This window comes from Chelonia mydas, chromosome 7 (assembly GCF_015237465.2).
Source record: "Chelonia mydas isolate rCheMyd1 chromosome 7, rCheMyd1.pri.v2, whole genome shotgun sequence".
NCBI classification, from domain to species: domain Eukaryota; kingdom Metazoa; phylum Chordata; order Testudines; family Cheloniidae; genus Chelonia; species Chelonia mydas.
In genome coordinates, this window is record NC_057853.1 from 74,769,258 (window position 1) to 74,783,926 (window position 14,669).

The following is a 14,669-nucleotide window of genomic DNA, read 5'->3' on the forward strand; positions in this document are numbered from 1 at the left end:
GGACAGAGCATGAACCCTTCATCTGGTCTGTCCTTTCTCAGTTTAGAAGGCAAATGGGGAGACTGGAAAATAACCAGAACCTCCAGTTGGTATTCTCTGGACAGGGGCGTTTCAGGCCTCCCTGTCACATACCGATTACCCCCACAGGTCCCAAATGGCCATGCTCTGCCCTTCCCCAAGTATACAGCCTGTGCGGGAGGTAGGGGATTCTCGTGTATCTGGATTATTTTTAAATAGCACATTTGTGTTTAATTATTGATGGACTTTTCAGATTTGTAAAATTGTCTGGGGCAAAAAGCATGATAAACCACTCTTTCAACCTTGAAAATCCTTTCATAGAATCATAGAATACCAGGGTTGGAATGGACCTCAGGAGGTGATCTAGTCCAACCCCCTGCTCAGAGCAGGACCAATCCCCAATTTTTGCCCTGATCCCAAATGGCCCCCTCAAGGATTGAACTCACAACCCTGGGTTTTGCAGGCCAATGCTCAAACCACTGAACTATCCCTCACACTGGGAGTTGGAACCCCTCAGGGGGTCTCAAGGTTATTACATGGGGGGGTCACGAGCTGTCAGCCTCCACATCAAACCCCACTTTGCCTCCTGCATTTATAATGGTGTTAAATATATGTAAAAGTGTTTTTAATTTATAAGGGGGGGTGGTCGCACTCAGAGGCTTGCTATGTGAAAGGGGTCACCAGTACAAAAGTTTGAGAACCACTGCTTTAAAGTAATTAATATAGAAAAGAACTGGATTAGTATCAACTTGTTTGATTTTTGTATTGCAAGAAAATAGAAAGTGGCATTAGAACAATATAAAAATCCCGCCCCCCTTATTAATCTGAAATCACAGTTCCAGCTAAAAATAAATTAGAATGTTTTCAATACATATTCTCGGCAAAGAACAATAGAGAGCTGCAGTATCTGTTTTGGCAGTTTGTGCGTCTTGAGGCTTATGACATTTTAAGTGCAGAATTTCCTTTATGTGGAACAAACTAGGAGTAATAAGACACACACAGATCTGCACTGTGCTTGTATCATGCCATGGGTGAGCTGTGAGGAGGCAGAATGCCCTCAATGACCCAAGGTGTGAATTTATCTTGGTATGGCACATGCCCACTTGGGTTTGCATTAGTCCTGAAACAGTCTTGAAATATAGAAATTCTGATTATGTTCCCCTGGACTATCCCTCTATCATTACAAGTAAACATGATCCATATTAACAGTATATTTTAATTGCTTTTATTTATTGTCTTTACTGCATGTTTATCATAACATTTGAAGTACGTTCTGCATGAATTTTAAATTCTGATATTTTAATTGTGGAAGTTTCACTGGTTTCTGCAGCTGAGCTGTCAGAAGAACTAACAATTTATTGAGGTAAATTTCTCACGCGCTTTACATCCTGGCACCAGACTACCACAGGACATTTCCACATGCTTCTCTTTCAATGGTTGGACATGGATGGTGTCTTCTTATTTATATTATAAATTTTAATGTTGATCTGAGCTATGGTGACATCAGCACACAGAAAAGGACTCCGAGTAATGAACTGATTACACCTGAATTTCCTTAAAAGGACAGATGGTGGTTTTCTATTAATATACGTCAAGGCCCTGTTAATAGGCATGGATGTTCTCTGGCTCATTGTGGTAACAATCTTCTTCCATGGCCTGAAAGTGACCCCCTCCCCTCATCTTCCTTCCCCATTTTTGTCTCTGCTGCCTTATCCTACACCTTATAAAATAAAGTCTCTTGTTCAGAACTTTTCAGAGTGTAACAGGCCTTTACACTAGTATGAGATTGCCTTTATTTGTGAAGTGGCTTTGTAAGGTTACCCATTTCCTAGGCCAATTGCACAGCCTGTATTTTGGCTTCCAATATGTTGACTCAATTGTTTGAGTTTGGCATAAGGCTGCCCATTGTTTGATACACAGTAGGAGCTTGAGAGTAGCAAACGTGTTAGTCTGTATCCGCAAAAAGAAAAGGAGTGCTTGTGGCACTGTGGAGACTAACAAATTTATTTGAGCATAAGCGTTCATGAGCTGCTCAAATAAATTTGTTAGTCTCTAAGGTGCCACAAGTACTCCTTTTCTTTCTAGTATGAGCTTGCTGTCACACAAAGAGCTTCTCTCTGTCATATTCTTTGACATCCACGTTAAAACTAACTATTATTTCAGCAGTCAGAAATATGTGCAATTCCTTTTGTTTTCATTTCTTCCTTTTCTCTCTCCCACAATCTGCTCCTCTGATCACTGGATAAATGCACCTCATGCATCAATCTTTTTTCATCTTGCCTAGTGGCGTTTCCTGACTACTTTGTCCCCTCCCACTCCTTAATATAGCCTTAATTTTTAAACAAAATGGAAGTGCTGTTCTAATGCATTTCAGTTGTGATGTGAGGACCAAACAAAATTATAGCAACTTAAGATCTCTCTCAGTATTGCTAACACCAATCACTTAGAAATCATGATTCAGACACTAGAAATCATAAGATTGGCTTAAAATCATGAGATTTTGAAAAAATTGGGGTTCTTTTTATTTGCCTTCTGGTTTTTGAGCCCTTAGGGTTCGCCCTTGGGTGACATTTTCAAATATTTCTCTGCCAACATGAAAGCTAGAAACTTACTTTTTTTTTTTAAATGAAAGCCAAAATTCTTATGTAATCACATCATTCCAGGAGCAAGGGTTCTATGTTAAATGTCAAATACAGTGTGAGTTTAGCAACACTGCATTTATGCAGTTAAAGTTTTGGTTAAACTTACCTCATTTAAATTCTGCAGTTGTTCAGTAGGTTCCTTTGGTGAAAGAAATGCGCACTGATCTATTCTACAACAGAAAAAATAGAAAAATTCCATTGAACACCCCATTTTGCTCTATTGCAAATATTTCAGACTTTGAATATCTGAATTTACATTACAGTAGTTATGCAGTTGTTTCTGTGATAACATTATACAATATTATATTGAAAAGAAACAAAATTTCCCATTAAATTTACCTCAGGATTCTGTATAACTCATTTAAATACACAATGAAGGGAAATACTGTTCAGAGTAATAGTGATTTTATTTGGAATCATTTGTGATGCATTTATACCACAAATGCAGTCCTGAAAACTATCACAGTTACTAATTCGGAGGAAAAAACAAAAACCAAAAAACACTAAAAATCTGGGATCATTCCTTCAACGAATGGGTGCACAAAAGGGACCCTGTCTGGTGACCAAACCATGAGCAACAGGCAGCAAACCACTTATCGATATGCTTAACTTTAAATATGGTTAGCCCTCTTTATTTCAATGGGACTACTCATATGCTTAATTCACATGCTTAAAGTTAGGCCGAGGTTTAAGTATTTTGCTAGATCAGAGTCATAAAAGATAAATCTTTCCAGAATAACTTGATTATTATTAGGGCTAGCAAGCGATTTAAAAAATTAATTGTGTGATTAATTGCACTGTTAATAATAGAATACCATTTATTTAAATATTTTTGATGTTTGCTACATTTTTAAATATATTGATTTCAATTACAACACAGAATACAAAGTGCACAGCATTCACTTTATGTTTATTTTTTATTACAAGTTCTTGCACTGTAAAAAAACAAAAGAAATAGTATTTTTCAAATCACCTAATACAAGCACTGTAGTGCAATCTCTTTATCATGAAAGTTGAACTTACAAATGTAGAATTATGTACAAAAAATAAGTGCATTCAAAAACAAAACAATGTAAAGCTTAGAGCCTGCAAGTCCACTCAGTCCTACTTCTTGTTCAGCCAATTCCTCAGACAAACAAGTTTGTTTACATTTGCAGTAGATAATGCTGCCCACTTCTTGTTTACAATGTTACCTGAAAATGAGAACAGGCCTTCGCATGGCACTGTTGTAGGCAGCATCACAAGATATTTATGTAGCAGATGCGCTAAAGATTCATATGTCCCTTCATGATTCAAACACCATTGCAGGGAAGATGCGTCCATGCTGATGACAAGTTCCGCTCAATAACAATTCAAAGTATTTTTCTCATTGGAGTGTTGCTCTTTTAAGGCTTTTGAAAGCATGCTTATCCCTCTCAGATTTTGGAAGGCACTTCAGATTCTTAAACCTTGGGTCGAGTGCTGTAGCTATCTTTCAAAATCTCACATTGGTACAGGAATCTCACAAAGAACAGGAAAATGTAGGCTGAATATCAGGGAAAGTATCCTGATGGTGAAACATACACCTCTGCGCCCATATAACGCTGTCCTCGGGAGCCAAAAAAATCTTATCGCATTATATCGAACTTGCTTTGATCCACCAGAGTGTGCAGCCCCGACCCCCCGGAGCGCTGCTTTACCGCATTATATCCAAATTCGTGTTATATCAGGTCGCGTTATATCGGGGTAGAGGTGTATTTGGCTATGGAATACTCTCCCAAGGAAAGTGGAGAATCCCCAATGCTTGGGACATTTAGAACTAGACTGGATAAAACATTAGTACGTGTAGTCTAAGGAGCAATTTTGTATTGACAGGAAGATAGAGATGGACTGGAAGTCGTAAAAGGTCTCTCTCATCTCTAACTTGTATGATTCTAAATATCTATAGTGTACAGATTCTTGTAGAAATTTCAAGCCAGTAGATACATTGAGCAAGTTAACCAGTGGTACAAGTGAGCACCACTTCATGGACATCTGTGGAGCCGTACCCCCACAAGACAAATTCATTTGGCCTATTGACTTAATGTTGCACTTGTGAATTCAACAAGCTACTCTCATACCAATTGCCCCATTGCTTCCATAATGTCTCAAACAGAAAATGCAGGCATAGGTCAAAAACAAAAGAAGCATGAGAGGAACTGATGTGGTGTGGACTTCTATAAAGTTTGTATTGGCTCTGTGTTGGCTGACCTGCCTAGCTCACTCATGGCTCCACCTCTAATGAGCCCCACAGTTATTTTACGCTCATGGGGGAAAAAAACTTTATAGCACCCTTAAAGCATCATCTGTCGGTCTCAGTTGCTATTATTGTCTGCATTTTTGGTGTGTGATGTTCTTGCATTCCACTGTTTGTATCGTACAAAATAATACTGGAGTTAATACTCTCTCACTGCTGTGTTCCTCAGACCCTCACACACACTAGATGTTTCCTGAAGTTTCCCTAGCCAGCAAAATATTTTTTCCACTCTGTGAAGACCACTTACATTAATGGTAGTTACATGTGCATGTTGAGCTAAAAACACCCCATAGTCCTTTTTTACAATTAAGCTTAATAACTCTGCTAGGTAAATGCAAATTGACTGATGGTAACCTGGCAACAGAGTACATGTAATTTAATAACTTAGAGCCTGTCCCTGCTCTCATTTAAATCAGTTACAAAGCAACCACTATCCTCAAAAGCAGCAGGATGAAACCCTTATTTTCCATCTGAGCTGACATATTAAAATTGCTTTAAGTGCTAACAGAAATTTTAAATAATTCAGACAACTCTGCCTTCCAGGTAATCTAGGTCATGAAAAATAAGAAAATATAATTCTCTGTGTTATTGCTACTTTTCATATTTTATAAAGCGGCAGAGTAAATATTTAAAGGGCTTGATCAGTGATCTCATTTACACTTCACAGGAGTGTAACTCCACTGATTTCAGTAGAGATACTCCTGGTTTACACCATGGTGTAGATGACATAAGGCCCATATGGAATATCTTCAAAGTTTGTGGGCATGACCCAAAAAAAAAGGATAAACACATCAAAATAAATACAGCTCCTACCAGCACCAGGGTGGAGTCAATTTGTAACAGCTCTGAGCAGTTGTTTAAGAACAAGGCCAGAGGAGGTGAATTAAAGATCATGCATGAAGTCGTTCTTAATGTCATATTTTGAAATAAAATCAGACTTTTAATTGTAGATGCTGTAAACACTGGAGAAATTTGAAAAATTGCATAAGGACTAATGAAGCAAATTCTCTGGATTGATGGATTAAAAAAATATATATCTGAATTCAAATATTAGACGTGATGCTACTTCTTCAAGGGCCCACTGCAGCTTCGGATTAGTCTTTGTGCGTTCCCTAAAACAGCTTGCTTGTGTATATTTCTAGTGTGCAAGCAGCACAGCCAGCGTAGCAGTAGTTACTTCGTAAACTGCAGTGGCATATGTAGACCCTATTCACGTTTTACCCGTCGTTACACACCCACTGTCTTCTGAGAAGAGAGGCATCTTTGGCTGGAGAGGAAACATTTCATGGTCAAAGTGGTAATGATCCACAAGCTACAGACCCAAACTGCTCAAGTCAGTCACATCTTTTAAATACATGGTAAGCCTGGAGTTTTCCCAGGTTTTTTTTCCCATTCTTTAGGATAAGAAGAACTGTAGGTCCGTAGGGAGTGAAATATTATTTAGCTTGAAAAAGAGGGTGTAATAAACAATGGAAGAACAAAGTGCCACCTCATATTTGAGAAATGCAGCACATAACTCTACAGTTGCTCTCCATTTTTTAAAACACTGCCAATCACATTTAATAAGTGAAGAATATTTTTAACAGCACATTTTTGGGACTGTACATCAGCGCTCACACAACAGCTTTCCCATCCTTTTGGTTAAGGAGAGGAAATCCCCTAATCCCAACGTTTGCTGCTAGGGAGGGCTTATACATTTTATCTCCCCAAGATGCAGATTGCACTCTACAGTAATCCAAATCTAATTATTTGTGGCTGGTAGAATAGTATTCAATGTAATTACTAACAGTATTAGAAACTCAATTTTAATGGGGGTGCACCAGTTTCCTCAAGGCAGTTGGTGTTTAATATTTTAAAGTGACTTTAATGCTCATGAAATATGCTGGACAGACAGCTCTGAAGACTGAGCAAATATGCAAAGGCTACAACAGGATAGTACATCTCCATCACCCTAACCATTTCTCTAAACTCTAAATTAGAATACGCTCTTCAAACCTGTTCACCAGACCACCTCTCTTGCTGCATTCAAATACCTCCTAAAACTCACCCTCTGCTGTCTTGCCTATGAGAAATGAGTGGGAGGAAAGGACCCAGTAAAGGAAGAGACACCATCAAGATGCATACATGGGCTAACAGGTGATCTTATTGTCACCCCATCATCCCTCTCCCGTTCCTCCTACTGCTTATCTGTATATGAACCTCACTTGTTGTGTCATGATGAATTTAGATTTCTCTACTGAGCAGGGACTGAGCCCAAACTTTCAAATCTGGATGGCTCTTTAATCTATATTTAGGCATCTAAATAAAAATGGCCTATTTTTGAGAAGCGTTGAGCATCTGCAACCCATTGACTAGTAGTATATGTAACGAAAAAACATTTACAATTCAGAACTCTTTAGACTTTTTAACTCCACTCAAAATGAAAACAATTGATACAACATAAAGGAGAAACTCAACAAACAAAAGGAACCGTTAGTGGCACAGCCATACTAGACAGCACAAGACACCATCAACTCTTGTGCCATTCTGTGCTTGTAAATAAGGAGAATGAAAGCACCAAGGTTTCTGCACAGCAGCCTGTCCAATGGTCTCCCAGCAATGGGAAGCAAATGGGTGCCCTCAGTCTGAGGTTCCATGCCCATGCTCCAGGTGACAGGAAAATCTCCTGGTCCAACAGATGGACAGCCCATGAAGTTTCATTTTATCTAAGCATTCATTCTTTTCACCAATAGCCTGGCAAAAACTGAGTTGGGAATTATTAAAATCTGTCTGTTGTTCATTTAAACAGTGAGTGCTGGGCTGGAATCACTGTGCACTTGGAAATGGTGAAAACGATAAACCTGAAACAAATGCTCTAGTACATTTTAATACTGATGGACAATGGGCCTGACTTGGAGTTACACTAGTGCAGAACTGGAAGAAATGCAGTGGTGAATCAGGCCCAGGACGTAAAAGCTGGTGAACTAACCAGTGAACAGTAAAATTGTTTAGCTAGTTGGGGATCCCTGGTCTGCTTGGTATTCTTAATCATGTACACTTCACTCTTCTTTATATCTTTAGACGTTATGCGTGGTTTGTGTTACCTTCAACATCTTTGGTAATTGCTTGGGACTTCATTACCTGTCTGTGCACCGAACGGATATTGGCACAGCTGCCACAAGTCTCACTTGCTTATGGTCCCGTTCAACATAGAATCATAGAACTGGAAGGAACCTCAAGGGGTCATCTAGTCCAGTCCCCTGCACTCATGGCAGAACTAAGTATTATCTAGACCATCCCTGACAGGTGTTTGTCCAACCTGCTCTTAAACATCTTCAACGATGGAGATTCCACCACCTCCCTAGGCAATTTATTCCAGAGCTTAACCAGCTCGGAAGTTTTTCCTAATGTCCAACCTAAACCTCCCTTGCTGCAATTTAAGCCCATTGCTTCTTGTCCTATCATCAGAGGTTAAGAAAAACAATTTTTCTTCCTCTTCCTTGTAACAACCTTTTACATACTTGAAAACGGTTATGTCCCCTCTCAGTCTTCTCTTCTCCAGATTAAACAAACCCAATTTTTTCAATCTTCCTTCATAGGTCATGTTTTCTAGACCTTTAATCATTTTTGTTGCTCTTCTCTGGACTCTCTCCAATTTGTCCATATCCTTCCTGAAATGTGGCACTCAGAACTGGACACAATACTCCAGTTGAGGCCTAATCAGCGCAGAGTAGAGCAGAAGAATTACTTCTTGCATCTTGCTTACAACACTCCTGCTAATACATCCCAGAAGGATGTTTGCTTTTTTGGCAACAGCGTTACACTGTTGACTCATATTTAGCTTGTGGTCCACTATGACCCCCCAGATCCCTTTCCACAGTACTCCTTCCTAGGCAGTCATTTCCCATTTTGTATGTGTGCAACTAATTGTTCCTTCCTAAGTGGAGTACTTTGAATTCGTCTTTTGAATTTCATCCCATTTACTTCAAACCATTTCTCCAGTTTTCCAGATCATTTTGAATTTTAATCCTATCCTCCAAAGCACTTGCAACCCCTCCCAGCTTGGTATCATCTGCAAACTTTATAAGTGTACTCTCTATGCCATTATCTAAATCATTGATGAAGATATTGAACAGAACCAGACCCTGAACTGATCTCTGTGGGACCCCATTCATTATGCCCTTCCAGCATGACTGTGAACCACTGATAACATTCTCCTCTCTGGCAGAAATCCTCTTGAATTTTGACTAAAGAATGAGTAAATAATGCTGGAAAAGGGATATCTCCTAGTTTGGTGTTTATTACATGCAGCTCATTTTTGTGAGGCAGAATTTGCAATGTGTTTCAATTAGTTATTTATAAATTTGATGTCCGTTTTTTATATTTTCAGTCAGATTGTTTAGGTTGACAACCCTGCACAAGCAAAGGTGTTCCACCTCTTTTCTGCTAATGATGATAATGCAATGATGAAAATACTGCAAGCAGAAAGCACCAGGTATTTTCAGATGAGCAGGGACTATACCTCCATCAAACACCCAACCTATTTGCAGACACTTGGAATTGCCTCTTCCTCTACCCATGGATAAATGAATGTCCTCAAACAAAGACTCAAAAAGGAAATTTAACTCTGGCAATTTTGTCTCTGACAATCTAATCCACAGCAGTGGATTTTAGAGAACTGCAGTGTAATTTATAATTGATTCCCTCAAAGCAATGTAATACAATCCAACAATACTTTCCCTGACTCACAGTGCTATTATGGCTATAACATCAGTCAATCACCAGTCCAGACCACTGTTCCTTACCATGACTTGTTTATAGCATTCCTGTTGGTAGTGTCATTGTTTTTAAGCCCGCTTGTGCTACATGACCATATTATTTATATAACATCATAGATATGCATGCTGCTTAACAAAACAGATGAAGACTCAGAGTGAGATTCTCACCCCTGCTCTGGCCCCTTTACTAAAAGAGTCAGAGCAGTGTAAAGGGGCCCTCAAACCCCAGGACTTGCTGGGGAGGATTTCCCAGTACGAGCTAAAGAAGTCATAAGTCTGCCTTCTCTGAGGACCCTCTCACAAGCCCTGCCATTGTGGGTGTGCTGGGGGTGGGACTGGAGGAGGGAGGGGCATATCAGGCTGGGACCACAGAGTACAGTGCTGTGATGATTCTAGGCAGAACTGCAAGAGATTCTAGGGAGTCTGCCATAGCCTGAACAGGACCTAAGCGCGATCTTAATTATACTGGAGGCCTCTCAGCTCCTGGAGCAGCCCATGATTGCAGAGCTGCAAAGGTGGCTAAAAGCCACTTCTCAGGGTTGCTCAGAGATGCAGCACAGATCTCACCCCTAGTTCTTCCTCCAAAGAGTTTATAAACTAAGGCTCTTGGTCTTGGAACTGTGAACATGCAAGTGTAAGTGTCCTCCTGGGTGATTCCTATTGCATGATCAAGGACTAATTTAGTGCAAAAATTAAGAGATGACATACACTGGGGAGTGGAGGAAGGATAAGGGTAAAGGCAATAAGATCATGGAGTCATTTAGATAAGAAGTGCATATATCACAATGTTTACATAGCTTTATATAAAACAAGATTTTTGAGAAAGGATTTAGTGGAAGACAGTAGACAGGTGGGACTGCCAGGTGTCTGGTTTTCTACAAGAATGCCTGGTCAATAAGGGACCCTGGCAGCTCTGGTCAGCACCACTGACTGGGCCGTTCAAAGTCCAGTCAGCGGCGCAGCAGGGCTAAGGCAGGCTCCCTGCCTGCTGTGGCCTCCGCACAGCTCCCGGAAGCAGCGGCACGGCCCCCATCTGGCTCCTATGTATAGGGGCAGCCAGAGGGCTCCGCGCGCTGTCCCCACCCCAGGCTCCAGCTCCGTAGCTCCCACTGGCCGGGAACCATTGCCAATGGGAGATGCGGGGGTGGCACCTGCAGACGGGGCACTGCACAGAGCGGCCTGGCCGCACCTCCATGTAGGAGCCAAACGGGGGACATGCCACTGCTTCCAGGAGCTGCCTGAGGTGAGCGCCACCTGGAGCCTACACCCCTGACCCCCTCCCACAGCCCTGATCCCCTTCCTACCCTCTGAACCCCTTGATCCCAGCCCAGAACACCCTCCTGCACCCCAACCCCCTCATCCCCAGCCCTACCCCAGAGCCTGCACTCCCAGCCGGAGCCCTCACACACACCCCTGCACCCCAACCCCCTGCTCCATCCCAGAGCCCCATCCCATACCCTAAACCCCTCATTTCTGGCCCCATCCCAGAACCCACACACCCCAAGCCCAGAGCCAATACCCCCTCCCACACCCCAACTTCCTGCCTCAGCCCAGAGCTCCCTCCCATACTCCGGAGCCCCCTCCTGCACCTCAAATCCCTCATTCCCGGCCCCACCACAGAGCCCATACCCCCAGCTGGTGCCATCACCCTCTCCTGCACCCCAACCCCCTGCCTCAGCCTGGTGAAAATGAGTGAATGAGGATGAGGAGAGTGAGCGACAGAGGAAGGGGGCGATGAAGTGAATGGGGCAGGGCCTCTCGGGGGGGGGGGGGGGGGGGCTTGGAAGAGGGGGAGGGGGCAAGGCAAGGGTACTTGGTTTTGTGCAAGTAGAAAATTGGCAACCCTATAGACAGGTGAAGAAAGGAGGTTACCAGGCATAGGAAACTGCATGAAAGAAGGAACAAAAGCAGGTAAGAGAGAAGGACACAAAAGAAATATAGAGAGGAGAAGCTTAGGCTAAGAGTAGAGAATAGGAGAAGGAAAGGAAACAAGTAAGGAATTAAGCTGCGGAGGGGAGATAACAGTGATCTGAGTCATAAGAGAGGGGAGTGGTCACATCTGGAGAGACAGATCTAGGAGTGTCAATGTAAGGATATTGGTTAAAGCTTTACAAACAGGTATGCATGTCAAAGGACAGCGTCTAGAGGAAGACGTGGAGAATGCTAATGACAGACCTCAGAAAAAGACCTTGAAAGTAACAGGAAGAAGGAGGAGGAAGAAGTTCCACTGAGCAAGATACCGAAGAAGCAATTAGTGGTAGGGAAAGTACCAGGAAAGCAGAGTCCTTAAAGCCTTATTGTACTATCTGGATTAATTTCTCTGATCGTTTGTGCAAAATGCATTCATAGGTACTTTAACCAAAGAAGTCCCAGAGCATATGCAACTGGAATAGAAAAGCCATCTAAAGCACAACAGAGACTGAAGAGCTTCTGAGAACTTGCAATAGGATCAACACAGTTAAGAGGGTTGTTGGGGAACAGTAGTTTCAAAGAGTGAGTGAGGTTTAATATGGATCAGGTAGAAAGAGTTGAAGGAGAGGGCTTTATAAGGGGTAGCTGAACTGAATTCCATTAAATCCCATTTACCTGGGAAAAAACAGTGTGACCATACAATCAAAGACCATATCATAATGCATATGTCATACTCCTATTTCCTCCTGCAGGACCATGTCCCTCTCTGCCCGTCCCATTCCCCTTCTGCTTCTTCCCCTTACTTGTCCTTCTCCCCCTCTTCCCACCCTACTCCTCACGCTACTGCATTTCAGACAGGCAGCTTCCTCCTCCAAACTGCCTGGGTGCCAACATAGGGAGCACTGAGAGCACAGGAGAGAGAGAGTATTCCTACTCCTAGTTCTGGTGCCCAGTATCAGGGTGGACGTGGCTACCAGAATGAACACTTATGGGAAAAGTCCTACTCAGCCCTTGGCTAGATTATACTCTGTGAGCTCTACAAGGATGGAGCATGCTCAGTGGAAACAGCATGTTCAGATAATGTTGTTGCCTGCCTCTAATAAATCTTTATTGTACATGTACAAACAGTGATTTTCAGAGATTTATAATTCAGCGAAGTTGGATGGATTTTCACAGGGACAACAAAAGGCAACTCTCTTGACTCCAGGGTGACCCATCTGCCAAATCTCAAAACACTGATCCAAAGCGTGGACATGCTACAGCTAGTATTGCCAATCCTGAGTATCCAAAAAAAAAAAACGGGTCAGGTCCCAAAAAATCATGAGACTGGTTTTAAAAATATGAGATTTAAAAATACTACTACGAAAGTTGGGGTTCTTTTTATTATTATTTATTTGTACTAACATAGTGCCTCGGAGCCCTAGTTATGCACCTTGACCAAATTGTGTGAAGCTCTGCACACGCACAGAATAAAAAACAATCCCTGATGTAATCACTTGACTCCAGGATCTGAGACGTTAAGAAAAATCACCTAATATCACAAGACTTGCAGTAAACTGCAAGAGCTGGCACTACCGTAGAGCTTCTCGACAAAACAGCTGTACGAATTTTTTAACATTGGCAAATACAATATATTTTCATTTAGCCTCATTCTCAGAAATAGCTGAACCGATTTTGTTGAAAGTTAAAACAAACAAAAACCCACCACCTTTTCTTCGGCCTGGAACAACCATCCACGATGGAATATTTCAGCCCAGATGCTTCACGTTTTTCAAAGTTATAAACAATTGAAAACAGGATCTTAAATAGTAGAACTCTCATTTTATGAACGACTCGTTAGATAAACCATTTTTATCTCTTGATCTACAAAGTACATGTGTATGTGCTTAAGCAGTGAGCAGAAGTGCCACACACTCAGAGCATGCGTGTACTGACCGTCAGTAATTTATTTCACCAATGACTACAGGGACACTAACAGCACGGTATGTATGTATAGTACTGTTTGATGTAGTGCAATCCATTAGCAAGATTGTAATAGGCACACTATGTATTCATTGAATGGTAAGAAATATACACATTATCATTATATTAAATTAACTTACACATGATACATACTGTAATTTTGAGATGTTTAATTTTATGAACACCTCAATTCCCAGTTAATTAATAAAATAGGGGTTTTACTGTAGTGGAAAGTGTTACGCAAACAACTAGAGGCAGTGCTATCGGCTCTGCCCGCAATTACCATTTCTCACTTTAACATCTTTTTTTAAAGAACAGCTATGATATCACATCCATAAAGGGAATCTTCTTAGAAGAACAAAGTAAATAAGAATTTCTACAGCACCTTCAGACCAAGGACCTCAGCCTGCCCACAAACATTAAAGAGGCTAGCCTCATAACATCACTGCAAGTTGGGAAAGTAAGTATTAATATCCCCATTTTACAGATAGAAAAGATGAGACACAAAGGAAGTAAATGATTTGCTCAAGGACACACAGAAAGTCTGGGCCATAGTTAGCCAGCACCTCCTCACCCCCTGTCCTGTGCCTTAATCTCAAGACCCCTCCTTCATCCCATCCAGAACTGGTTGAGTAATTGCCTTCAGCTATAAATATTGGCTATATTAAGCGGTTGTCAAACTTTAGCAAACCGAGGACCCACATTTTGATTTAAAATTTTTCAGGGACCACCAACCGCCTGCACCAGCCCTTGCCTGGCCCCTTCTGCACTCCTTCCCTGGGGCCACGCCCCTGCCTTGCCCCTTCTCCGAGTCCCCACCCCTGCTCACTCCATTGCCCCCCCCGTCGCTCCCTCTCCTCCACCCTCACTCACTTTCACCAGGCTGGGGAAGGGTTTGAGTTCAGGAGGGGATGTGGGCTCTGGGAGGGAGTTTGGGTGCAGGCTCTGGGCTGGGGCAGGGGGGTTGGGTTGTGGGAGGGGGTGAGGGGCTTACCTCAGGATGCTCCTGAAAGCAACTGGCACATTCCTCTGGCTGTGGCTCCTAGGTGGGGGGGAGGGGGAGGGGGGCGTGCTGCCCCCGCCCTGAGTGCTGACTCTGCAGCT

The 14,669-nt window shown here is 42.1% G+C and overlaps 1 protein-coding gene across 5 annotated transcripts in view; it reads right to left on the reverse strand.

Moving 5' to 3' along the window:
- Positions 1 to 14,669, reverse strand: part of FAM13C (family with sequence similarity 13 member C) — a 220,291-nt gene that overhangs the window by 58,156 nt on the left and 147,466 nt on the right. For all 5 annotated transcript variants that reach the window (XM_043550246.1, XM_043550247.1, XM_037904807.2 and 2 more), the window contains one exon: positions 2,767 to 2,830. In XM_043550246.1, the coding sequence (XP_043406181.1) occupies positions 2,767 to 2,830 (64 nt within the window). The remainder of the gene's footprint in view (positions 1 to 2,766; positions 2,831 to 14,669) is intronic.